Source organism: Phalangium opilio, unplaced genomic scaffold (genome assembly GCF_054372755.1).
Source record: "Phalangium opilio isolate 3A_F unplaced genomic scaffold, DU_Popi_V2 ptg000077l_1, whole genome shotgun sequence".
NCBI lineage: Eukaryota > Metazoa > Arthropoda > Arachnida > Opiliones > Phalangiidae > Phalangium > Phalangium opilio.
Window position 1 is genome coordinate 11,771,530 of NW_028324185.1, and position 27,723 is coordinate 11,799,252.

At 40.7% G+C, this 27,723-nt stretch overlaps 1 protein-coding gene and 1 long non-coding RNA gene across 2 annotated transcripts; one reads left to right on the forward strand and one right to left on the reverse strand.

The window, feature by feature from the left end:
• Positions 1-5,075: 5,075 nt before the first annotated feature.
• On the reverse strand, positions 5,076-18,602 carry LOC149658534 (uncharacterized). The gene is made up of 4 exons (XM_089844761.1): positions 17,704-18,602; positions 17,100-17,626; positions 15,667-16,769; positions 5,076-5,327 (listed from the first exon to the last, which is right to left on the reverse strand). The coding sequence occupies exons 1-4, from the start codon at positions 18,600-18,602 to the stop codon at positions 5,076-5,078; spliced, it is 2,781 nt and encodes a 926-aa protein (XP_089700887.1).
• A 4,937-nt stretch (positions 18,603-23,539) lies between these two features.
• LOC149658535 (uncharacterized) lies at positions 23,540-25,752 on the forward strand. The gene is made up of 3 exons (XR_016370004.1): positions 23,540-23,993; positions 25,288-25,354; positions 25,737-25,752. It is a non-coding gene; the product is annotated as an uncharacterized LOC149658535 (long non-coding RNA).
• Positions 25,753-27,723: the final 1,971 nt, after the last annotated feature.

Here is a 27,723-nt window from a genome sequence, read left to right on the forward strand (position 1 = left end):
CCTGCTCAGACTTTGAACTCTAGATATTTTAGTAGCATTCATTTGTTAGCTAAATTAGAATCCCTCAATTATAAAGTAAATATCAAATGGGAGTGCGAATGGCAGAATGAAAAAGCAAATAAACCAGAAATAATAGAGTTTTTAAAATGTCATGACATTAAGCCTAAAATAGTAAAAAGATTGGACCCTCGCGAGGCATTCTTCGGAGGAAGATGTTGCGCTACAAAATTATACCATAAAACAACAGGATCAGAGCGTATTCATTACGTCGATTTCACGAGTTTATACCCTTTCATTAACAAAACCACCAAGATACCTATAGGACATCCCGAAATCATACTAGACAATTTTCCTGATGTATTTTCGTTTGATGGACTTCTTAAATGTGACGTCTTACCGGCGCCAAACCTAATTCATCCTGTCTTGCCTGCTCGTATTAATGGAAAATTAACATTTCCATTATGCTACACCTGTTGTAAAACCCAGTTTCAAGGTGATTGCGAACATACTCCTGAAAAAAGAGAATTACGAGGCACATGGGTAGTCGACGAGTTACGTCATGCAGTAGAGAATGGTTACACAATCACACGAATGTACGAGGCTTGGTCATACAAAGTCACACAGTACGATCCCAAAACAAAACAGGGAGGACTGTTTAAAGATTACGTTAATACCTTTTTAGAGTATAAAACCCAAGCTAGCGGCTTCCCGCCGGATTGTCAGACTCAAGAAGATAAGGAGAACTATGTCAAAAGTTTCAAAGACGAAGAGGGCGTCGAACTAGATATCACTAAAGTAGAGAAAAATGAAGGCCTGAGATGCCTTAGCAAACTTATGCTCAACTCTTTTTGGGGTAAATTCGGCCAAAAAACAAGACACACCTCTACCGAAATAATCAAAGATGCTTGCCGATTATACGGATTAATACTAAATCCGGATATAGAGGTTAAAAGTCTACTAACAATCAACGAAAACACAGTACTACTAAAATACGAACACATTCTCGAAAATGAGATCGTACACAAACACACAAACGTAGTTATCGCTTGTTTCACAACAGCTATGGCACGATTACATTTATTATTATTATTATTGTTGATGAGGCGGGGCTCACGCCCTAGCACCGATGCCAAAGGCATATTGTGCAACCTCAAAATCAGGCCTTGAATAGGCCCGTAGCCGCAGCGTAGCGAAGAATTCGCTCCACCGTAAAAGAGGAGACCGCGAGGGCTCCACAGTGTGTGAATCAAAATGTTCTAGTCTAAGCGAGGCGAAGAAGTCGCACTCGCAAAGTACGTGAGCGGATGTTTCTTCCTTCTCCTGGCACGACCTGCAGAGGGGGTCGTCAGCAAGACCCATCAGATGGAGGTGCCTATTTAGCCGACAGTGTCCGGTCAGAAGACCGGTGGCCAGCCTAATATCCCATCTGCTGAGCGAAATTAGGTCTCTAGCACGAGACCTGCAGGGACCATTGACTAACTGTTTTGTCTGTCTCTGGCCATCCATGTCATGCCAGAGCTGGTTTTGTATGACATTACGATTACATTTACTAAAACATCTTGAAAAGGTCGGTGACCTTTGTTTTTATTATGACACGGATAGTTTAGTGTACCTCTCACCAGATGGCACTCATTTGCTACCCACTGGCGATTATTTAGGGGAGCTCAAAAATGAATTAGAATCTTATGGACAGGATGCCTATATTTGTGAATGGGGGAGTGCTGGACCCAAGAACTATTCTATGGACATTCTCGACCCTAAAACGGGCAAAAAAACTAACATTATCAAAGTTAAAGGCTTTTATTTAAACGCCTCTACTGAAAATTATATAAATTTTGAAACTATGAAGAAACTACTGGGAGTAAACAATGAAGGTGAACCTCTACTGAACTCGGTTCAAGTGCCTATTGGCCCACAAATCAGACGTCTGCAAGATCACACTCTGATCACTATCGATCAGAGCAAAACATATCAGGTCGTAGTGGATAAAGTTAGAATAATATCTGACTATAAAACTACCCCCTACGGTTATATTAACTAGAATCTTTGACATTTTCCACATAAGTTACTTGTGTATATTTCGATAGCTGCTTTTAATTAGTATCTCAAGTATTATTTATAGTAATATTAACGTATTTCAACTATTAACATGTAACAATATTTTAAAGAATACGCATCATTTTTGGTAATATTTTTGCATTTAGTAAGTTTTTTTTAATTAGTATATGTTAGCACTTTAGTTTAAAAATTAGTATACTTATTGTATAAGTGTAATTTTTATTTTTTGATGATAATTATAGTAACGTTTTTTAGTAATATTTCCATATTTTTATCCTTAATCGTATATCAGTAATTAATCGTGTATGAAAAAATATATTTCTTCGTCAATCCTGTGAACATTTTAGTTTAATAACTAGCCTAATATTTGTACTAAAATCATATAATAACCATTGTAGTTTTTTACGAGTATTGTAGGTACATGTTTATGTCAATACATTTGCTTAATCATCGTGAAATGTAGTATTTCTATATTTTCTATGAAGGTACATGGGTATATATGTACTTAATAATCTCTCGTGTAGTAATATTGTTCTATTTTCTATGAAGGTATATGTCAATATTTTTTGTTGTTTTTTTAGTAGTGATTGCGCATTTTAACTGTATATCAATATTTTAGCGCGTATGAAAAAAGATATCGTTCAGTCAATCCTATGAGAATTTTTAATTTAATAACTAGTATTGTGTTTATTTACCATGTCTTCTATGTAATCCTTATGTTCTGAGATTTTTAGTAAATTTCGCATTTTAACTCAAGTAATTGTACTTATTTTCCAAATTCGTATTAAAACTAGTGTAATTTTATTTATGATGTTTTAGCAGTACTGATTCATTTTAGCTTCTAATCAACTACTGAACTGTGCAAAAACTCCCGTAATACCACGTTTATGGTATTAAAATGTACTATTGTTCTAACCCTGTATTTCGTTTACGAACTATAACACCCTACTGTAGTACCGCGTCGTAGCTAAATCTGTAAATGTATTTTGCAATGTAAACATATTTCAATTAAAACTAGTTCTTTAGTATGACATAAGCATACATGGAGGGACCTCGAAATCATACAAAGAATAACAGTACTAGAAGGGTATGTGTAGAAAGGGCCTACTGAACCTATATAAATCATGCCCTAAATGAACACAATACCCTAAAGATACACCAAATAATAACAATACAAAACATGAGCACCGTAGAACCGAGCCGTAGCTTAATTTTCACTAAACTACGTAAACCTTATCTCAATCAAAACTAGTTCTTTAGGATAACATAAGCATAAGCATACATGCAGAGACCTCAAAATCAAACAAAGAATAACATTACGGGAAGGTTGGGTGTAGCAAGGGCCTAATGAACCTATAGAATTACCCGTAAGTTATATCTTAAATAGACACAATATCCTAAAAATACACCGAAATAATATCACTATGGACACTGTGCGCCTTCAACACCAATAAATTACGTGACGTCATACCAATACACTATAAAATAAGTTCAAAATTCCCACCAACACCATCACGTGATACGTGACGTTATCAATTTCACCCCCCCCCATAGCAATGCGCCCCTCCCCTGCCTGCAGACTGCCACCGCCTAGGGGGAATAATGAACCCCCCTCCCATTCGCCACACCCACTGCCGTACACGCCAGTGAATATACGTCAGCGAACTGGCGTATATTTACTGGCGTATACGGCAGTATATACTCTCTGACGTAGGTTATGCTTTAATAACAGCGTTTTCTTTCAAAACATCCAAGCCCGCCATCTATAGCTCAGTTTTACAAGTATAGTTTGCCTGTTAACCCGGATCTGGAGTTACGTTAACCTACGGAAGTTCCGGTTTATAGTAATGGCTGTCAGACCGCCATCAGTGTCGTGATTAGTGTGAAGCTTGAAATCGCGATATAGTTTTTATTTAGTATGGCTTATGTTTCTTTGCTAATTAGGAAAAACGCTTAGGATCAATGTAACTAAATACAGTCGTCGCACGCCCAAATGAAACACACATCTGAACACGATTTATGTGATACTAAAAGCACTTAACCGTAAACGACTAAAACGTTTTGTAAAACTGAAAAATATTGACCAGCATCTTATACAAAAGGAAAACGTTAAAGTAATGAAAAAAAGGAAAACAAATTTCTAACTAGTAATAAATCGGTCCAACTATCCCCGCTAAAACCTTTAAATCGTTGGAAACTAAGTGCTGTATCAGGAATGCCTTAAAAATTTCCTAGCATGATGAAGGCTATTTTGATCCTTTGAATTCATAATAGTTTCCTTTTCAACTCAAGCGTTTAAAAATTGCACGAAATACCTATAGACCACCAGTTTTTTTAAATCGGACAAATAAAGTGGATTTCTATTATTATATCAACCCAACACTATGTATGGTACAACTTGTTTCCTTCCGCGCTCACTCTCTCAAACCTTTCCTCATTGGGTACCACTTCTGTTTGCTTGCCCCGCTTTTTAAAAATTTCTTTCGCACCAAAGTCAGTCCTTTGGTTTAGTTCGCTTATACCCTTTTCCCTTCAGTGCTGGGAAACAATGCTGATGCACAGCGATGTTATACGTCCAGTACTTCTAGGGTGCTGTGATATGATCCGTTTATGATACAGTATACCGGTTTCCGCCCTCTGATACCACTACTTACGGGCCGAAATAATCAACTCCAATTCGTTGAAACGGTGCGTACAGCAGTGGAATTGATTTGAGGACTCCCCTCGGTTTTTTAAGACTGCCTATTTGGCTTTGAGAGTCGGCGCTGGAAAATACATATTTAGATACTCGGGCCCAAAGAATCTTCTCATAAATTCCTCCCAAGTTCATTTTAAACCCAAATGGCCCGCTATAAGATCATCTTAGCTTGAAAACAGTATAAATTTGGGCCGAAGTAGCGAAATGCTTTTTCTCCACTTTTACGCGTTGACACTTAACGAGTTGCTCGTAAATCTCGATTATCCTTCTTTTGCTATTTCTGTCTTTTCATCAAACTAGTTACCTTGTTCAAATGTCTTTAGACAACCGGTACGCGACAATTTGGTCTCGCCGATTTGGTCTTGGGACAAATGGGTTCCGATACAAATTGGTCTAGGGACACAATGTTCTCAGGACAATTGGGTCTCGAGACAATTGGGTCTTGGGGGGAAAAGGGTATCGAGACAATTGGGTCTTGGAGCAAATGGGTCTCGGGACACTTTGGTTTTGGGGAAATGGGTCTCGGGACACTTTGTTCTCGAGACAAATTGGTCCCGAAACAATTGGGTCTCTGGGCACGAAAGTGTCAATTTAAAAAATATCATCACTTCAGTATTTTTTAACCAGCCAAATTTAACCAAACCATACCTTACTTAACCAAACCTAACCTAGCCCAACCCATTCAAAACAAACCTAAACTAACCAAACCTAACCTAACCCAACCAAATCTTGTTTGGAGGTAAGAAGATTATTCTAGGAGAGCGGTAGCTCTCTTAGATAAGACTTCATACTGCCTCTAATGTATAAGGAAGGTTATTTGATTGGCTCTAACTTTCTTTGTGTTCTGTAAACTGTTTTGAAAAATTTCCACAGAACTAAAATCCGGGTCCTGAATATGTGGTTAAAATTTCAAAGAGATTCATTTAATAGTTTATTTTATAAAAAATAAAGTTGCTAAGGGTGGTTTTCATTTACATAAAATTAATCAGCCTTTTTGGCAAAAAACTGGAAAATTCCCATAGAAATAACATGGGATTTTTTTAAAAATAAGGCCAAATTGTGGTACGTATACTACAAAAACTATACATTTCTTAGGATTGAAAATGCTTTTAAATGAACGTATGATCTTTATATTAGGCCCTTTTCTACTTTTTATTCACAAAAATTAAGCTTAAGTATGTTGTGTTTAAATTTTTCAAAAATACCTCGATTTGCGATTTTTTCAATGATACACTGTTTTATTACAAATTGACAACACATTCGAAACTCGCCTTTATTAGCGTTTAGTGGTTGAATATAAGATTTGGTGTGATTCTATTTCAAGTTTAATGGATGAAATGCTCTATTGAAGTTAAAATATTATGAATAGTTAGCGAGTCCATAAGCTCGTTTCAAATCTAATTTATTTAAGAAAAAGCTTTGCCCAAGTCTATGAATCTCTGAATTCTGTTAGTGCAAAAGTCTATGACTAATTAAGCTAGATTAACGATTACAGGTAATTAAGCTAGATTAGCGATTACACCTAATTTAGCTAGATTAGCGATAGCAGCTAATTAAGCTAGATTAGCGATAACAGCTAATTAAGCTAGTTTAGCGATTACAGCTAGTTAAGCGAGATTAGCGATTACAGCGAATTAGGCCAGATAAGCGATTACAGCTAATTAAGCCAGATTAGCGATTACAGCTAATTAAGCTAGATAAGCGATTACAGCTAATTAAGCTAGATAAGCGATTACAGCTAATTAAGCTAGCTTAGCTATTACAGCTAATTAAGGTAGATTACCGAACACTGGTAATTAAGGTAGATTACCGAACACTGGTAATTAAGGTAGATTACCGAACACTGGTAATTAAGCTATATTACCCATCGGTGCACAACTCTACACGTGTCGGTGCACAACTCTACACGTGTCGGTGCACAACTCTACACGTGTCGGTTCACAACTCTACACGTGTCGGTGCACAACTCTACACGTGTCGGTGCACAACTCTACACGTGTCGGTGCACAACTCTACACGTGTCGGTGCACAACTCTACACGTGTCGGTGCACAACTCTACACGTGTCGGTGCACAATTATATGACATGTGTCGGTGCACAATTATATGATATGAGTTGGTGCACAACTAAATGACATGAGTTGATGCATAACTATATGACATGAGTTGGTGCACAACTCTATGACATGAGGTTTTGCACAACTCTATGACATGCGTTGGTGCACAACTCTATGACATGCGTTGGTACACAACTCTATGAAATGCGTTGGTGCACAACTCTATGACATGCGTTGGTGCACAACTCTATGACATGTGTTTGTGCACAACTCTATGACATGTGTTGGTGCACAACTCTATGACATGTGTATGTACAACTTTGGCATGTGTTGGTGCACATGTCTTCGGTATTTCTTAAGTTAAAGGAATCTGTAAACACGTCTGCGGAATCTTTTTGGGCACAGGTCTAAAAAATATTTTTGTGCACAGGTCTAAAAATTGGTTTGCCCAAGCCTTAAAAACAAAACGATAAGAGTTTTTCCAGTTGTCTGAAGCGCGGATATTATTTTATTTCTATTGAATTATAAAGCCAATCCATATTTTACTACTCTTTAGAATTTAATTCAATCACCTGATTTTACTGCTAATGGATTAGTTTCCTATAAATTAATTGAAATAAAAAATTACTTATCTTAGATTTTTCAACAACAATTCCATTTTCCTTAAACATTTTATCATGCATTTATTATTTTGAGGGATATCGTGTAAATTTAATCAAATGACTCTTTCTTTTTTAATTTCCGAGAATTATCCTTTCAAAAGGTTTCAAACACATCAAGTTTTCATAATGTTGTCAACTAAATAGCAACTCAACCAACACTTCTAAAATCTTCCCCACAAGTACTGATATACACAGTTCAATAATTGTGACTGTGCTTAAAGAGGAAACGAACCCCTTTATCAAATATAAGAAAGGGGATAACAGCCCCCTTTTGTATTCGAAAAGACCGCATATAATACATTATTAATGAGAGTATTATTTGAAAATTAAAGTACGTTCTTCATTGAAAAGAAAAAAATTCATGATAAAATGTTTGAGAAAATCACTAGAAAATATTGTATGCAATTGTCTTAAGAGATAAGTCCTTAAGGTTCTTAAGAATATCATTAGAAATTAATGTATGTAATTGACTTCGGAAATTCCCTTCAATTCTTGCGGGTATTCCTTTTAGCTCCCTTGGATACTCCCTTCAACTCCCTCGGATATTCCCTTCAACTCTCTGGTATATTCCCTTCAACTCTCTGGTATATTCCCTTCAACTCCCTCAGTTATTCCCTTCAACTCCCTCGGTTATTCCCTTCAACTCCCTCGGTTATTCCCTTCAACTCCCTCGGTTATTCCCTTCAACGCCCTCGGTTATTCCCATCAACTCCCTCGGTTATTCCCTTCAACTCCCTCGGATATTCCCTTCAACTCCCTCGGTTATTCCCTTCAACTCCCTCGGATATTCCCTTCAACTCCCTCGGATATTCCCTTCAACTCCCTTGGATATTCCCTTCAACTCCCTCGGATATTCCCTTCAACTCCCTCGGATATTCCCTTCAACTCCCTCGGATATTCCCTTCAACTCCCTCGGTTATTCCCTTCAACTCCCTCGGTTATTCCCATCAACTCCCTCGGATATTCCCTTCAACTCCCTCGGTTATTCCCTTCAACTCCCTCGGATATTCCCTTCAACTCCCTCGGATATTCCCTTCAACTCCCTCGGATATTCCCTTCAACTCCCTCGGATATTCCCTTCAACTCCCTCGGATATTCCCTTCAACTCCCTCGGTTATTCCCTTCAACTCCCTCGGTTATTCCCTTCAACTCCCTCGGTTATTCCCTTCAACTCCCTCGGTTATTCCCTTCAACTCCCTCGGTTATTCCCTTCAACTCCCTCGGTTATTCCCTTCAACTCCCTCGGTTATTCCCTTCAATTCCCTCGGATATTCCCTTCAACTCCCTCGGTTATTCCCTTCAACTCCCTCGGATATTACCCCCAACTTCCTCGGATATTCCAGTCAACTAATTTACCCGCTCGGAATTTAACTTTAACCCGAGGATTTTGAATACCATATTCATTTAAATAACCACTCCAACTTCCAAAACTCCCAACAGGAGCAACGTACTACAGAATTAAGTGCAATTCTATTCAGTAAACTATCTAAACGAATTAACGATAAATTAAACTAGTGGTACTATGAAGTAAATGCCTTCCCAATTTTTTATTAACTACTTTCCATTAGTTGCCCTCTGAAGATACCCAGCAGTTTTTTGTTTATTTTATTTTTGCGATTTTTCTGATTTGCTAGTATAATCCGATTTTTTAATTATCGCCGATTTTATATTTTTTCTATTTATTTTGTACTCTTGGGAGAGACTTTAATTCTTAGTAGATCGCCCGACTGAAAAAGCTTACTACTTATTTTTCTATCTTTTATTTCTTTTAGTTTAGGTGGAATGACATTATTTCCGCTGATATTTTAAGTTTTTAACATTTTCTTTATTTTTGGATGACCCTTCCCTTTCGAGTCAGGAGAGAGAGTCTCAAGCCAAAGATTTTCTTTCGAAAACCAGTGGTTTTGAACAGTTTATTTTTTGTGATAGAAAAGGTGAGATAAGGGGTTTCTTTAACCTCCACCACTCTCTGGCTTCGGTTTTACAAATTTTTTCTTAGGGGTGGTCTTAGCAGAGAGGTCTTAGTGCATACAAATAAAAAAGAAGGGGGTAAATTTTGGCCTGAGCCACGGAAATTTTTGTTGAAACCCAGTGACGTAGGTATACCTGTTTTTTATTTCTTTTTTAACGATTTTGTCCAAGAGGGTACCAGTTTTGGGGTCTTATATATATATTTTTTTTAACAAAAGGGGGGGGGATTTTACGCTTTTATTTGAGTATTTTTATTTGTAATTTTAATTTTAATAGTGGGAATTTGATATAAATTTAATGGAAGTATTTACACTCCCCCGGGTAATACGTATGTATTACAATACAGATTCAAATTTTTTTTTTTTTACAATGATTACATGATATTGAACATTCAAAATTTTAAAGTTACAGAAATTTTTAATTATTTTTCTATTATTTTTTTTTAATCAAACCTATTTATTTCTAAGGCGTACAGCAGCTGAATGGGCCTTCTAATGATATTGTTTCCTACTTTAACCCAACAAGCTCTTATTTCCCCATCTCTTCCTAACATGACTTCCGTCACTACTCCTAATTTCCACATATGTTTGGGAATTTTTTCTTCATGCACAAGCATGACGTCGCCTATTTTGACTTTTTCTTTGTTTTTAGCTAGATAGATGTGGTGAGCGTTTCTGAGTTCCAAAAGATATTCCTGTCGCCATCTTTTCCATAGCCTTTCCATTAACGCGTTTCTGTGCTTTAATCTTCTAGCAAAGTCCGTTTGACTTGAGGGGAGCTGCGCTGTAGGTGGTAGTTGTGGTGGCAGGCAACTTATTCTTTTTCCAATAAGAAATTGTGAGGGCGACAGAGGCTCGGGCTCGTTTGCGTCATTATAAAGGTATTATTATTATTATTGTTGATGAGGAGGGTACGCGCCCTAGCACCGATGCCAAAGGCATATTGTGCATCCTCGTAATCAGGCCTTGAATAGGCCTGTAGCTGCAGCGTAGCGAAGAATTCGCTCCACCGTGAGAGAGGAGACCCTCGAGGGTTCCAGGGTGTGTGAATCAAAATATTCTAATCTAAGCGAGGCGAAGTAGTCGCACTCGCAAAGTACGTGGGCGGATGTTTCTTCCATCTCCTGACACGACCTACAGAGAGGGTCGTCGGCAAAACCCATCAGATGGAGGTGCCTATTAAGCCGGCAATGCCCGGTCAAAAGACCGGTGGCCAGCCTAATATCCCATCTGCCGAGCGAAATTAGGTCCCTAGCACGAGACCTGCAGGGACCATCGACAAACAACTTTGTCTGTCTCTGGCCCTCCATGCTGTGCCAGAGCTGATTTTGTATGACAGTCAACCTGTCATGCAGACACCGTTTGACGTGCCTGTAGGGGATGGGGACGGCCGGCTCCGGCCCCAAGAGCTTGGCCTCCGCACCCCTTTTCGCAAATCTATCGGCTTGCTCATTGCCATAATAACCGCTATGCCCTGGCACCCAGTACAGCAGAACCCTGTTGCAGGATGCCAGTCGCGCTAGCAGGTCGAGGCAGCTACGCACCAGTTGAGAAGAAATCTGACACTGGTTCAGAGCGTTCAGGGCAGCCTGACTGTCAGAATAAATTCTCACAGTCCGTCCGGTATACCCTTTGTTAATACAGTAATCTGCGCAATAACAGATCGCGGCAATTTCAGCCTGGAACACACTAGCGAAGGTGCCCAGGCAAGCAGAAAAGCCGACCCTTGTGGTTTGACAGTAATAGCCGGCGCCAGCGCCGGAATCAGTCTTGGAGCCATCGGTGAACCAAATGGTTTCACCCCCAGTGCCAAGAGGCAGCAGGTTAGTCCACTCTGCCCGACTGGGGAAGTGGATACTGAATGGCTTAGTGAAATCAAAACTGGTAACGGTTTTGTCAGAGCACATCGTAAGCGACGGCTCAAGTGCGGCGTACTCCCGAAAGAGCTTCGTATGGCTGTAATCCCAAAGTCTTGGAACCCAACAGCCACTAATGTTGAGCCTGTAGGCTCCCATGACAGCCTCCTCCTCAATGAAGAGATGAAGAGGAAGCATGTCAAGGAGCACCTCCAGGGAAGCAGTTGGGGTCGATCTCATGGCCCCCGTAACACCAATGCAGGCAAGCCTTTGAAGCTTGCGCAGGGCAGCCTGCACCGTCTTAAGCCGGACCCTTGTCCACCAGACAAGTGCCCCGTAAGATAGTATGGGTCTGATGATCCCAGTATAGAGCCAGTGTACAGCCTTGGGGTTGAGGCCCCAAGTCTGGCCGACAGAGCTCCTGGTCCTCCAGAAGAGCATCTTGGCCTTCTTAATACACCGATCAAGATGCGGCTTCCATGTGAGTCTACAATCAAAAGTCACCCCCAGGTATTTCACCTCGGAGGACTTTGTCAGGACCTGGCCAAAGAAAGAGATATCATTGAACAGATCCTTAGTATTCTTCCTCGTAAAAGGAACAAGGACAGTTTTATCAGGATTAACGGTGAGGTTAACCGCCTGACACCATTGCTCCACGCTAGAGAGAGCAGATCTCATAAGCGCGGTAACAGTATCCGGGAACTTCCCCGTAAAGACTATCGCTACATCGTCCGCATACCCGAAGCAGCAACAGCCCCCAGCACCCCCGAGCCTCCCCAGGAGCTCGTCCACCACCAGGCACCACAACAGGGGGGAGAGCACTCCACCCTGAGGGCAGCCCCTGCTGGTAGTCACCCCTAGAGAGTCCCCAAGGAGGGACGCCGACACCTCGCGGTCGGTAAGCATGGACTTGATCCAGCGGCCAAGAGTGGCGCTGATGCCAAATCTCTCAACAGCTTCAGTAATAACCGAGCTAGAGACTTTGTCAAAGGCCCCCTCGATATCGAGGAAGACAGCCAGTGAAATTTCCTGAAACTCGAATGCCCTATCCAGGCAATTCGTAAGGCCGTGAAGGGCCGTCTCAGTGGATTTGCCTTTTTGGTAGGCAAATTGTGAAGAAGAGAGAGGAGTTATCGAAAGTACCTCGTCTCTGATGTACCTGTCCACCAACTTCTCCAGAATTTTGAGGAAGAAGGAGGTCAGGCATATGGGTCTAAATGCTTTCGCCTCGAGATAGGAAGCCTTCCCGGGCTTGGGAATAAAGATGACCCTAGAGCGTTTCCAGTCACGAGGTATGTGACCGAGAGCAATGCAAAGTCTGTAGATCTTGCATAGCGGAGAGGCGATGTGGTCTAAGCCCTCCTGCAAAAGCAGAGGGAAGACCCCATCGGGTCCCGGAGACTTGTAGGGCTCAAAACAGTTGACAGCCCACCGAAGCTTGGGAATCGTGACAACCTGTCTGGCTACAAGCCAGTCTTCCCTCTTAGCCCTGTGCAGGACAGGGTAGAGAGAGTCAGGGTTTGTTGGATTAATAAAAGTAGAATCAGGAAAATGGACCTCCAGCATATGCTTGAGAGTCTCAGCCCCAGATTTAGTGTACACACCCTCCCGTAGCTTAATAGCATTAAGTCGATGTGTGCTGTCGTGCGCTAGAATCTTCATGACCCTAGCCGTGGCAGGGACATTGGAGATTTGCTCACAGAAGGTCCGCCAGGAGTCCTTCTTAGCAGCTCTAATGGCCCTGTTGTAGGCGTTAAGGGACTGCCTGTATCCAGCCCAGTCACCCGTGCGCTTGGCTTTGTTAAAGAGCCTGCGCGTGTATTTACGAAGCCGGCTGAGATCCGCGTTCCACCAAGGGACAAGCCTCGAGCGGTTGACGGTCTTAAGTGGGCAGTTCCGGTGGAACGACTCCATGATGGAGCACTGTAAATCACCAGCAGCCCGATCAAGATCCTTAGGTGAAGTAAGTTTAAGAGTGTGACCCCCTCCGTAGCGTAGGATTAGGTCTTCCCTATAGCCGGCCCAATTAGTCCGTTTTGGGTTGCGTATCTCCGTCCCCGCCGGGACAGAAGTAATCGCGACAGTAAAGCAGATGTGCCTATGATCCGACAGAGACGGTTCATTTGACACATGCCAGTTAGACACGGAAGACACGAGGTTTTCTGTGGCTAGCGTGAGGTCAATGACCTCCCTTCTATTAGAAGTAACAAAAGTAGGTTCATTGTTTTGATTAAGAATATAGAGTTTACAACCAACTAAATATTCTAGTAAATCATCACCCCTCTTGTTGCAGTCAGAGCTGCCCCACGTGATGTGATGAGCATTGGCATCGCAGCCAATGATTAGTTTGTCCCCTCTCTTTTCACATTGATTGACCAAATTGATCACCTCAATTGTCGGGAGAGAGTCCGCGTCGTGGGCAAAGTATGCGGAGGCAGCCGTGATAGTCAACTTGGCATGCCCAGTGGCCAGGACTAGATTCACGGCCGCCGTGTCCTGGGATGTGTACAGCGGTAGAGAGATACAACAAAGATCCCTCCGAACCAAAATACACGCCCTAGGTCTAGCAGCAGTTTGGTCATAGAATAATGACCCCGCCGCGTCAAGACCGAGGATTTTGCCATGGCAAATCCACGGTTCTTGTATGAGGGCCAGATCAAGACCCTCTATAGCAAACCTCCTGCAGAGTACCGCAGAGGCCGCCTTACTATGGTGCAAGTTGATTTGAATTGCACGTAGCGTCCCCATGGTCCCTAAGAGAGGGGTTCAGAAGGGACCTAGCTACACCTCATCGGTCCCGAGAGGGCTAATGGCACCTCCCCCCCCGACAGGCGAGCTCCCAGTCCCAAGATCCTCCCCCTCACCAGGACCACTAGAACGCTCATCGGCTGAACCCCGAAGGGTCCCATCCGATTCTTCCAGTAGGGTGGACTCATCCATGGAAGAACAGACTTCCGAATGAGCCACCCCCCCTCCCCCTCTGTGCCTAGAGCGACACCAGAGAGCTCCTCCGCGAGATCCCCCATCTCGCTAGTCCCACCCCCCGCCGCAGACTCGGCTACAGTGGTTTTAGTGGTTTCCGTGTTCTGAAGGAGTTTGAAGGAACCCTTGTCCACTCCAGTATAGCCCACGAAACCATCATTCTTAATGGCTTCCAATGAGGAGCCATCAATTAGCAGTACCCAGTACCGTACGGCCCTGTCCACGTACGTCCGGATACATTTCCAGCGTTCAGTGGCAAAACCTGCATTAAGGACCTTTAGGCGCCGAAACAGCACCGCCGGCTCCTTGGTGATCTGGTCCTTGGTGCGGAACATTACCTTAAACGGCTTGGGGAGTTCGCTAGCTCTCATTACTGAGAGCACCGCATCCCCCACCACCGAGTAGGCTAAGTTGTCCTTCAACCATTGCCCAGTGAACGAATCCTCACAGGAGTATACTAGGGCCCCGGTCGTCAGGCTAAAGTTCGCAAGGCGCGGTAGAGGGCTCCCCGAAGGTATCCCATCCAGCGCCCTTAGAATCGCCTTCTGAATTGGGCCCACGTCTTCCTCCGTGATGACCGCCGTCGGATAGCCTTTTTTGACAATGGCCATCTTTTCTGAGCTGGCGGCGTCACTATAGGACTTAGCCTTTTTCGACGCCGCCTGCGAGGTACTTGGTGAGGGAGTCGAATCCTCCGCTCTGGGCCTCTTCATTGGGTTGTCACGAGCCATCGCACCCCCAGCGGCGGTGGAGGCCGTTTCAGACCCCGATTTGACCTTTTGCCGAGCAATCCGTCGTTTGAGACGACGACGCAAGGTACTTTTCGAGGGCTTGCCAGACACACGCAACGATAAATCGTCACGAGTTTCGCTGGATACAAGCCCTTGTGAAGTGGTATCAGTGTGGGTTCTGCCTTGAGCAGACCCCTGCACCGTAGGTTTGGTAGTGTTAGAGTTGTTTTGATTTAGTTTATCCATGGGAATCCCACGAGTAAGGGGGCAAGTAAAAGGTCACCACCCGGTAGTCCCCCACCCGGGTGGAAGGCTAGATACAACGGGGTGTCGCCCGGTGCCCCGAGGGGATCGTTAGCGATACCGAAGTTTTACTTCCCCAGTACCATGCAGCCCTCGGCACGATGCCTCAACACCTTGGCTTGGGAAGGGCGCGTATCCGCTTAGCCCACACAACGTAGTGGTAAACCAGCTCTCACCACCGAGGAGGTGTGATACTCCGCATCGATGAGGACCCAAGCTAGCGTGTGTGAAGTTAAAAACGCGAGCGGGAAGCCAAAGCAAGGGGGGGAAAAAGATACACCCCATCTAGCTTGCGTCCCCAACTTCGAGAGCCCATTATAAAGGTATGTCACGGGCCTCGAGTTTATTACGCCTTCGGTTTCAAGAAGTACGGTTTCCGTCTCTTGGTACGTAAGGGCTGCCTTTCCCAGTACTTTTCTCAGTATAAGCTTCGTCGTTTTTACCATTCTTTCGTAAAATCCACCAGCCCAAGGGGCTTTTTCCACTATTGACTTCCACTGAATTCTTTTGTTCGCAAAAAATTGCTTAAGTTGATCGTCATTAATTTTGTCCCACATGATATCTAAATCTGATTTTGCGCGTTTAAAGGTCTTGGCATTATCAGAATAGATAATGGATGGTACACCTCGTCTAGAAATAGCTCTTCTCAATGCCATCAGGAATTCGTAGGTACTTAGGGATGGAACTAATTCCAGGTGTAACGCTCTTGTTGTAGCGCAGGTGTACAGGCAGATATATGCCTTCTCTGTGGTATTTCCCATTTTTACTAGAAGTGGGCCCGCGAAGTCTACTCCAACAACAGCGAAAGGTTCCGATTGCGTAATTCGGTCTTTTGGTAGTAGTCCAGTAGGGGCAGTGGCTGGCTTAGCCGCGTACCTTTTGCATTTGGTGCAATTTCTGACAATAGTTCTGGCTAATTGACGTCCGGCAATCACCCAGTATTTTTCTCTTGCTTGTGAAGCGGTAGCTTGTATACCAGAGTGAAGAAATTCCTCGTGAGATCTTTGCATTAATTTTCGTGAAAGCTCTTGGTTTTTATTTAAAATAACTGGATGCTTTGATTCAAAACTGAAGTCCGACTCTTCTAGGCGGCCGCCAACGCACAAAAGGCCATCTTGATTTAGCATTGGTTTAAGTGTTAGAATGGGAGATGTTTTCGGAATGTCTCGTTTTTCTTTTAGCTCGTTAATTTCGTTACAATAGTCTTCTTTTTGGACGTCTTTAATCAATTTATTTTCGGCGTTGAGTAATTCTTCGGTTGAAATTGGGCCCGTCATCATTTCTTTATTTTTAGCTTTCTTAGCCATGCGGTATAGGTAGGCTATTATTCTCAGCGCTTTGTTGAGATTGCTGTATTTATTTAAGTCTACGACTCGTTGAATTCCAACAGGTTCTTCAATTTTCACAGCTAGAACCACTTTCCTTCTTTCCTCATCTACTTCTTGGTAATTTACTTCTGGGAATGGTACAGTGGGCCATTCAGATTTTTATTTTGAAAGCCAAGACGGTCCCTCGAACCACACCTTGTTTTCCGTCAATTCCCGTGGAGTGGACCCTCTAGTAGGTAGGTCAGCGGGGTTTTGTTTTCCCGGACAGTAGTTCCAACTTTCTGGTCTAATTAATTTTTGAATGTCCACAATGCGATTTTGCACAAATGGTTTCCATATTTTTGTGGATCCTTTAATCCAGGCCTTTGCGATGGTGGAATCCGTCCACATATTTATTTTTATTTCTTCTTTAAAGATAGTTTTTACGTTGTTTACTAGTTTGACGCCTAGCAAACATCCCATAAGTTCCAATCGCGCTATCGATAACTCCTTTTCCGCCTTCTTTGTTAATGGAACGACCGTCGTTTTCGCCGTGACGAAGGACACGCTAATTTTCCCGTCTTTGTGTACGGTTCTCAAGTATAGTACAGCCGCGTAAGCTTTTTTGCTAGCGTCGGTAAAGCAATGTATTTCTTTTTCCAAGCTTTCTTCTTTGCTAACTTCGTAGTAGCATCTGGGAATTTTTATTTCTTCGAGTTCATGTATTTCTTTTAGCCATTGTTGAAATTCAATGCCCAAGTCTTCTGGTAAGAGTTCGTCCAATGATATCTTTTTCTTCCATAGTTCTTGAAAAACGAACTTGGATACTATGCTTAACACGTATCGCTTGGTATTTTGATTAGCTTTGATTGCTATTAGAATTTCTTTTAATTCTATAGAGAGTTGGTCCGATTTCGGATCCCAGATTAGGCCTAATATTTTTTGTGTTTTAGGTTCTAAACTGTCCTCGAATTTAACGGTGGAATTAGCGTCTTCCTTTTCTCTTTTCCAAATTTTTCTTAGGTGTTAGTATTCCATTTTCTTAGTGTCATGTTTGCATCTTTAAGAATTTCTGATGACTGCTTAACTAGGTTCCAAGCGCCTTGTACGTCATCTTTACCACTAGTTAGGTCGTCTACATAAAGATCCTGGCTCAGAGCTTCACACGTGTCGGGATATTTTTCGACATAGTTTTGTACGTGAGTCTTTATAGTCGCAGCCAAAAGAAAAGGACTGGAAGTGATTCCAAAGGAAACCCGAGTCATTCGTAGAACCCTGAACTTTTTTTCATTTACTTTTCCGCTCTCCTCTTCTATTGTCCATAGGAAACGAACGGAATCGCGATCTTCTTTAGCTAAACCGACCTGGAGAAAGGCCTTTTCTATATCTCCAGTGACGGCAATTCTATAGCTACGAAACTTGAGAATTAAGAGTAGTAAATCCGGATTCAGATTAGGGCCGCTATGCAAGCAATCGTTTAGAGAGGGAGCTCCTTGTATATGGGAGGAACCGTCCATCACTACTCTAAACTTGGTGGTCGTGCTATCTGGCCTGGTTACACCCTGGTGCGGGAGGTAACACGTTCCCTCTGGTTTATCTTCGGGTTTATCTACTTCTTCGACAATTCCCAAGTTAAGCTGGTTTTCCACGACCTCTTTGTTTCTTTCGTAAAACTGGGGGTCTCGGTTGAACTTTTTGACGAGGTACTCCATTCTTTTGGTCGCCACGCCTAGATTATCCGGCAGGCTGCTTTTACTAGTGATCCAGGGGAAATTAACCTGGTATCGCTGATCTTCAAACTTTATTTCCTTCTGGAAATTTTCGAAGATCTCCGTCCCGGTGGGATCAATTTCTTCATTTTCTTTCACACCCATTATATCCAACGACCAAAATGATTCCATTCTTTTTGATATTTCTTTTTCGGTTATGCTGACATTCATAACTCGGACAGCGTAGCTTCCCACTGCTAGATTTCCCATGTTCGCGGGACCTCCAATAGCCCAACCAAGCGTGGTTTCCACGGCAACCAAAGATTTTTAAAATCTCTCAATTTTGCCGGTTACAAACTCCCAATAGGTGTCTCCTCCAATTAGAATACCTAGTGCCGCGAGTGGCAGATTCTTGATTCTCATTTGTTCTTTGATATTTTCGCATCTGGATAACTGGAAGTCTTCACAGATGTATGGTACTTCCAAGGCAAGAATTTCCACAGCGTCGCCGGTTTTGTAAGCATTTTCCAAGGTTAGCTTAACGATATTTCTCGTGGCCGTAGTGGGCTCTTGATTGCCAAAGTTGTTAATTTCCACGGTAGATTCGCCAACTACCGGCAGGTTTAATTTTTTAGCGATATCTTCAGTGACAAAGCTGGCTTGACTACCTTGATCCATCAAACACCTGACCACGGTTTCCGTTTGGGTTTGAGGGTTTTTTGTTAGCGCTTGCGCTGTTTGGAGCAAGACCATTTTTCCTTTTTCGCATGTTACCGAGTTTACCGTAACTTCTGTTTTATCTGCTTCTCTTTTTTCATTTTTCTTGATAGTTTTCTTGTTAACTTCATTTCTTTCGCAGAGGGCGGCATTGTGTTTTCCCGCGCAAATTCGGCAGCTATTATAGTGTGAGGGACATTCGCTCGTTTGGTGCCCGAATCGCGTGCATATATCGGTTATCATCCTTTTCTTTTGGTCCAGCGTGAAATTAGCGCAGTTGGTAGTAGGATGGCACGTGGATTTGCAGAAAATACAAAAAACGTTACGTGTTCTAACTGAGGTATTTAACACGGCCGCGGAGGAATTTCGAAATTGGTTTTTGTTTTCAAAACGACGGTTTTGGACATTTTGGCGATTTTGGTCAATGCGACGATTGAACTCATGACGTGGGGGTTTAAATTTAAATCTTTCTTCCGTATTATTTTCACTTTTTTGATAACCACTTTGATTATGCATATCGCCAAATTGGTCACACGTTTCCCTACTCTGTACTTCCCCTTTTAAGAAATCAATTAAAGCGTGTAGGTCCCATTCAGCGGAGCTGCCGCGCTTTTTAGTGTATTCTAATCTTATATCTCGGGGTAAACACCCAATTAATTTTGGGCATAAAAATGCTCCATTTTCCATTGTATCATAGCCTAGAGCTCCTAAACATCTAACATTAATTTCGCATGCATTGTAAAATTCTCGTTAAGCACGTAAATCGTTTGAACTACGTACAGGATTTAAATTATTTAATTTTTGCATATGGATATTCGAGATTACGTCTTCCTTGCCATATCTATTACGTAATAATACTACAGCCGAATCATAGTTCTTTTCCGAAGAGTTTAACCCTTTAATCGTTTGTAGGGCTTCGCCTACTAGATAAGACTTCAATAGCAAAATTTTTGTACCTTTGAGAGACCTGCCTTGCTATCCACGGTGGTTGAGAACTGGCTCCAGAACCCGGTCCATTCGGTGAAATCACCGGAGAATTTGTTGATGATGAGCGGCGGCAGCCTGGAGTCGTTGGCCACTTGCTGAAGTAGATTAGCGGCGAATTCTTGATTTTAGGCCGTTGAGCTGGCTGACGAGGCTTCGTGTCCATTGTTGACATCCAAAGTGATTCCCGCCCGTTTTAATTTTCTTTTTTACTTGCGTTTTGATGAGTTGAATCGCGGTTTTGTATTCTTCCACCTTATCATTTTCCTTTTTTAAGTCATGTTTTTCCGGATCTAGACACTCCGCGATTTTGTCGTTTAAGGAATTTAAACTGTTTTCTTTTAAGTCCAATATCGCACATTGGTCCTCGATGTCATCCGCGTCTAATAGTTAGGCGGCATAGCAATAAAATCATGCGTTTTATGATTGAAGTATTAAACTTTCAGGGTAGCTTATACACATGGCGAAGGGTTATTTTTTTAAAGGAGGCGTTTTAAATTGTTGTTAAGACGGCGGCCATCTTGAAAAAATGGCGATGAATGTGCGTATAGTTTAAATTGGCTATATCTCTGAAAGTTATCGTTAGATATTCTTCATTTTTAAAGCAAACGAAAGTATTTAATGTAATCTAACTTAATATACCCATATCAACTTAATCAAATTTATATATTTAATTTTTTTAAATTTTACACCGATATTTAAATTATTACAATGACCGTTTAAGATATAAAACGTACTTATGAGGCATTAGAAAGCTCGGTTTCTTCGGTTTCGAATGATAATTTAAATTATGAAAATTAGCAAATCAAAATTTAATATAGTGTATTATTTTCCCTTATTCTATTCTCAGGCCCACTTCGAAATCGTTGAGAGACAAAATTATGATAATGAAATTGGATCAAAAATTGTTTCAGTTAATTAAGCTTTAATTCGATAGTAATTAATTAATGGAAAGTGTGTTTTACAAAATGAATTTTAATTTCCATCACATTTTCCATCACACTCGCAAGAGGCTGTACATGATAAGTCAGAAGCTCTGCACTTACATCTGAGAGTGCCACATCCTTTTTTACAGCCACAGTGAATTAATTCATGGCAGATTTTTGATGCTTCTGGTAATGATGTCCAATAAGGTTCGTATGAGCTATCAAGTAATCGCCATCCCCAATCTTCCGGACGTGGCAGATCCATTATTGGGTTGAGCGTCTGTCCCCAGCAAATAGCACCCTGGTAAATTGCTCTCTTGACGTGCTGTTCCAAAGCCGCTTTCGTAGGTGGGATATTTTCTAGTGAATTGCAGTGCCTTGAAAATATTACCCTTCTGGCTTCGTTAATGTTGGTGCATGTACTCGTTCTGTCATACATTAGGATAACAAACCTTTCTATTATTGACATTTGCAAGTCTGTGATATTGGTATTCGTTGGTGATATGTTTATTAGCGCTTCCGTTAATTCTGGAAATGAACGCCAGATTTTCCACGCAGTTTTCTTTCCATGATTTGCAAATGATGAGACTGTGTCGCATCCAGTCAACGCGTGAAACAGTGGCAAAGCCAACGACTTTTGCGGTCCTATAGATATCGATATTTCGTGGACAGGAAGGTATCGAAATCCCTTTCCAGTTCCAAATGCAATCCATAGCTCGTCTAGCTTTAGCTTTGTGAATGCCATAATTGAGAGAACTACAACATCAGTATCAACTGTTCGGATTTGAATATTGAGATGACCCTTTTCACAAGCATCAGCTGCATGAATCAAAACACGTGTATCTGCCTCTTCGTGGTTGCAAGGCTCTAGTGAGAGTTTATCTTCTCTAAAAGGAACAGAGAAGATGTCTGAACCATTGGTAACCACAAATTCTTTATCATCCATTTTAAATGCTTCTAAAGCAGAATTAGACAAATATTTAAAAAGTTCTGATTTGTTTTCATCGACCCGAAGAAATGTTTGCCAGTTTCGTGGTATTGGGGAAGAATCTGCAACTCGTGCTCTTACTCCAGAGCCACGTTTTCCTCTAGTTGAAGCTTTTAGACTTTTAGGTAAATATATGTCAAATACAATATCCAAACGACAAGCATTCTGAACTTGCTCTTTCAGGTATGGTATAAAAACAGAATTAGCATACTCTTTAAATGTTTTTGCAGCGCCTGGTTGAAGCATCTGAACAATCACTGGCCCGTCTAATATTGAGCATGTGCTTAATGGACGACCTGCTCCAGAAGTATAGTAGTCCTCCATGCATAATAAAAGATCCGACTTTGTTCCATGCCGCAAGCTCCCGTTTTCCGATATTGACGGTGGATATGATTGGTTTTCGTGGGCGAAGAACTCTTCAATATCTCCTTGTCGAGATTGGCAAGCAACGTATAATCGCGAGAATAGTCCTAAATCACTTTTGATCGATGCTAGTTTTGACTTGACTTTTCCCTGACCTTTAGCAATAGGGGTCGAAAACAGAGTGAGCTTGTTTCGAGGCAAAACATCGTCAGTAGGTTTGACTCTATCAACAAGTCGATCTTTAATAAAAGATTTAAATTGTTCTTGTCCTATTCGTTCAGCATTGCGAATGGTTTCCGCTACTGAATCCGGTGCAATTACTTTAGTATCTAGTACAAGCAAATCTTTACTGTCTTCTTCAAATGGGTTTCCGAATTCTTCAAAGGCGTCAGTTAGAGATCTTACGTCCGTTTCAAATGAATCTTGAATGCTGAAAGTTTGTTCATGATGTTTAAAGTTTTGAAATGTGCTCGACGCTTCTTGAGAATCTTCAAACTCGTTTATCAAGCGAGAGATTTCGGGACCAGCTATCATCCATCTGCGTAGTGCTGATGGGTTTTCGGTTAAGCCGACAGCGCCACCGTCTCCTTTTATACATGCATTCATCTGTTCGTGAGCATGGTCAATTGAAATGGTAGAAAATGAGCGTTTTGATTTCTTTACTGTAAACTTTCCATTCTTGAAAGCCAATGCCACATCTGGATGGTTTATTGAAAGATCTGACATATCTCTAAGTCTCTCAGTAGCATTACGAAGTATAGGTAGTGTCATACCAGAAGTAAGATAAGGGACTAGAAGTTAATTGCTAAAGTAGCATTGGTAATAGCACTAATGAACAAATTTGAGGATTTTATGCCGCTTTCATAGCGCCTACATTAGAGAGAAAAGAAATACACCTAAAAATAAATTCATTCAAAATTTACAACGGCCATACGAGTTTCCAAACCGGGCTTTCACGAATGAGGGGTGATCTTATTGGTTCGCTTAGAAATGCGCAGAGGCAGAATTTTAGTGTCAGAATGTTTTCATCCAATGAAAAAATGTCACCTTTGAGTTTGTACTTCTGTTCACTAGATGGCGCTTGCTTCATTTTCAATTTGCCCCTTAACGGGCGTATATATATGGCCAGCTTGTTTATTTTATTTTTAGGTCTATTGGGTCGAGTTTCAACAAAATTTCCTACCCCCTTCCCCTCAACCTTAAGCCGCGGAACACGAACACGGACACGGACACGGACGCGGACGCGGGTGCTTGAATCTAGTTCGGCCGTCTTCCGCCGCGCGAGCGTCTCACGTTTTGGAGAGGGAAAATTCCGAAACCGCTACCAGAGGGCCAACTTGGTGTGTTATCAAGAATATTCACTTTCGCCGAGTGAACCATTTGGTCACCTCGATACTTCTAGTCCCTTATCTTACTTCTGGTCATACTTATGGAACATATCTTATGGTATTACTATTACCACGTGACAGTTTAAACTTTTCACTTACTCTACTACAACAAGTTTTGTGGTACTTTGTTCATATCGCGGGCTTTGCCGATAAAAAGTGAATTCTTTCAAACAAGTTTAACATTGCTGGAAAAAACAATTGGCGTCAGGAATGCTGAGATTAAGGAAGCTCGTTTGTTTTTCTGTAAATATTTCCTTGAAAATAACGAGTTAAGGAATGGAATTGATGAAAAAGTGTGAGTATAACTTAAAGTATATATGATTAACTATGAAATGTGCTGGCCATTTTTGCTATTACTATTTAAATGGAACAGCTAGTAGATTAGTAATACAAAATATTTAATTTATTTGCAAGATTGTTAACTTATTAAAAGTTCCTTAGTCCCAATCACATCATGCTGACGTCAGGATGCTCTCATATGGCTATATAGAATTCTTTTTCACCACTAATGTGGCAAATCTAGTTTCCCTTTAGCCTTTATTGTAAATGACCCAAAACATAAGATAAATTTATTCTTTATAAAGACAGGGTTCGTACGGAGCCTGGGAAAGTTTAAAATGTTTTCCTAAAAAGTCAGGGATTTCATTCGGTATATCAAACCATGCTTCGAGCAATATGAGGCAGGTGTGATGAAGTGGGCTCTGGTAAACACATACTTAAAATGGTCAGGGATAAGCTGGAAAAATCAGGGATTTTCAATGTCAAAATTTCGTACGAACCCTGAAAGAGAATTCTACAGAACTCTCAACTCCTTGTAATCAATAATGCGCGTTAGGCTTTAAGCAAATGTCCCCTCCTTTGGCGCCCGTAACCCAGGACCATTAAGCACAGATGTCCTGGAAAAATTATAAGGTAAAACCCAGGTTCTTCTAATGGCATCGCCTGTCGTCGCCCCTAGCGGCAGAGGCCCGAAACTATTCCACTCATAAGCCTTATATTATGGCTATGCTTTGAGTTGAAAAAGTTTCAATATGAAACAAACAAGGGGAAGGTTTCAATTTTTTTATTTAAACACATAGGGGGGTTTTTGACTTTTGGGGGGGGGGTTTAAGGTAAATTTTGTATATTGCATAGGTTTTCGAATGTTTTATAGCTAACAAGCTCAAAGAAGTATCATATAAGCTTAATAAGAGTGTTCTCCATTGTAGTCCATCTCTGTTTATTGTTAAATAGTCTTAACCGTAACACGTTAACTAATCTTCTACATGCCAAAGGCAGGAACCAATCAAAACTCGTTAATGTCGAGGGCGGAGCTAAAACTATCCTTTCCTAACCATAGCGAGCCAGTTAACTCCACCCCTTGACTATGGTAGCATCTAGTCGCATTTGTTTAAACTAAACCACAGCCAAAATTTGCTTTAACACGTCTTAAACTTAATAAATTTTATACATAATTAACGGATGCATTTTTCAAGTTTTCTTGTGTGATTTTAATAGTTTAAATCAATTACGAAAATGGTTGTCTGGCCATTTCGTCAAATTCCCCTTAAAAGCCTGGTTAATGCTAATTACAAATTTGAATTTTATAGTTTCTCATTGGATAAAATATTCAGTTTAACAGCGAAGCTCGATGAATCAGATTGCAATGCAACTGCTGTAAGTTAATTACAGAATGCTAAAGGGAGGGTGTTCAACAGTAAGTTTATAAGATATGTTCCCAAAGTATTACACTTCCTATACAAAACAAGTTCGTAATGCTACAGAGACACTCACAGCTGGAGCTAATTCGAGAGAATTGATTAACTACACTCGGTGGTTAATTTATTTATTATTTTGTCTGTGCTAAGCATTTGACAGCCCGTCACTAGGCGTCGCTTTACCCTGAATCTATCACCTACGTCATTTCATGACAAGCTCCAGTTTGTAGCCAGTTACAAACTTATGGAATGAACATAACTTATGAACTTATGTTGTTAATAATTGGTACCCTAGAAGGAGCAATTTAGGAAATACTGTTGTATTTCTAATTATTTTGCAGACACGCGAGTTCCTTCTGTGCATCTTAAATAAAAAAAAGTCGTACGTTTTTGGAACAATTTTTGGAACAATTTTTAAATGTTACTTATCGAGACGCCAACTTCAAAGTCTTAAAAACGTGGCTGCTAAAAGGTTTAACGGAAGCCTTTGATGACAAGTTGCCACTCCTCGCTATTCAAGTTTTTAATGAAGTCATTAAGGTATTTATAACATACAGAATAACATTCTCAAATTAAAAAAATAAATAAATAGCCCAAATGGCATTTATAAGGGTTTCAGGAGGGGTTTTTACCCAGATTAACTTGAAACTAATTTAGTAAACGCGAAATTGGATTTTCTTCAATTTTTGGATTACTTGAATTTATTTCGCTTTTAAAATTTCCCGAAATGTGTCAAATTACTCATTAACTTTAGATATATTTTTCACTTTTAAACACTTAGAAATAAGTTTAGAATTCAATTCATTATTTGAACAACTTATAAGGCCATCTTTCAATATAAGTTTTTTTTAAAATACTATTTGTAAAAATCTATCAGCTGACATTTCGTAAGTTTTATGATACCCTAATTTAAATGTTCGCAAGTTGATATTGCTTCTTTTTTTAGAGAATTCACGCATTGGAGAACACTAACGAGGAAAGGGATTTTGCATTTCCCTAGCATAACTTGTATTACTATGGGTTTTTTTAGGCAGAATAATTAGTATGTGATTTTCAGAATATTAAAAAATAAAAACCATAAATCCATCAAAACTACTTAGTAATTTATTTATACTTATTTCTTTTCAAAATAAACTTCAAAACAAAGTGGCGTAGTGAAATAAAATGATTTTTTTTGATATTTATATATATATTTATTTATATATGTGTATGCATTGCTTTGTTTGGTTAACCACCTTTTATAGGCCTCTGTGGTTGTCAGTAACTTTGGATACGAGATAATTATTAAATACGTATAGTTTACTCACACATCTTTGAAAACAGTTGTAAATTTTTCTAACAGCCCAAACTTGCCTTCGTAAGGATACCAATATCTCTTAAAATACTACTAATTAAATCAGTATAAACACAACAAAACCGCCTCGTAATAACCCTTACCAAAATTTAGGTCACAAATAGTTCCTCAAACGTTACCTAATTGTTGCCCATTTTATGCTATACTTTTTCGAAGGTCATGTTCGCTAAACTGCTGCGTAACACGTACCGAACCGTTAGCTAACATTTTTTCGCCATGTTGACTGAGAGTTACCGAACTTTTTAAATGAGAGTTACCTACACGTTCCCTATTAGGTAAGATTTGTTTAAAACTTGTTTTCAAGATGTTACCCACTAGTTATCTTTCGGGTAACTAGGCCTACCTCGTCTGCGTAATTAGCCTTAGAACACGGTGCAATGCATTAGTTTGCATGTTAGGTGAAAGGGTTCGGCAATTTTTTATTAAATAAGATACGGAAATATGTTTAATTTTGATTTTGTCTTTCGGTTCCCTCAAAAAGTAGACGAGTCAGCTAGCTCAAAAGTTTACTGATAGTTTTTAAAATAAATTAAGTAAACAAATTGTGACCACAGAGTTCTCGGTTTTTTGACCAATGAAAAGTAGTAAACAACTTGTGTCCTCATAGTTTGCTGTTTTCGGCCCATGAAAATTACAAAACATATTGTGACTTAATAGTTTCCTCATTTCGACCTTCGGTATGAAGGTCAACAAGTTGTTGCCTAAAAGTGGCTCTCTTTTACCCATAGTAACATTTGGTTTCCTGTTTGTTATCTCATAGTTACCCGAAAAATGGGTAAAAATTTGTGTTGACTTCAGTTACCTAAAAGTTTCTACAAAAATCCACGGTTACCTAATTGTTACCTATTTGTTACCAGAAAGTTACCTAAATTCCTTAAACTTTTTTGTAAGGGCGCTTTGCTTTAATCTATGACCTACCTCAATCACTTCATGACAAGCTCCAGTTCCTAAGTTAGCAGACTTTACAAACTTAT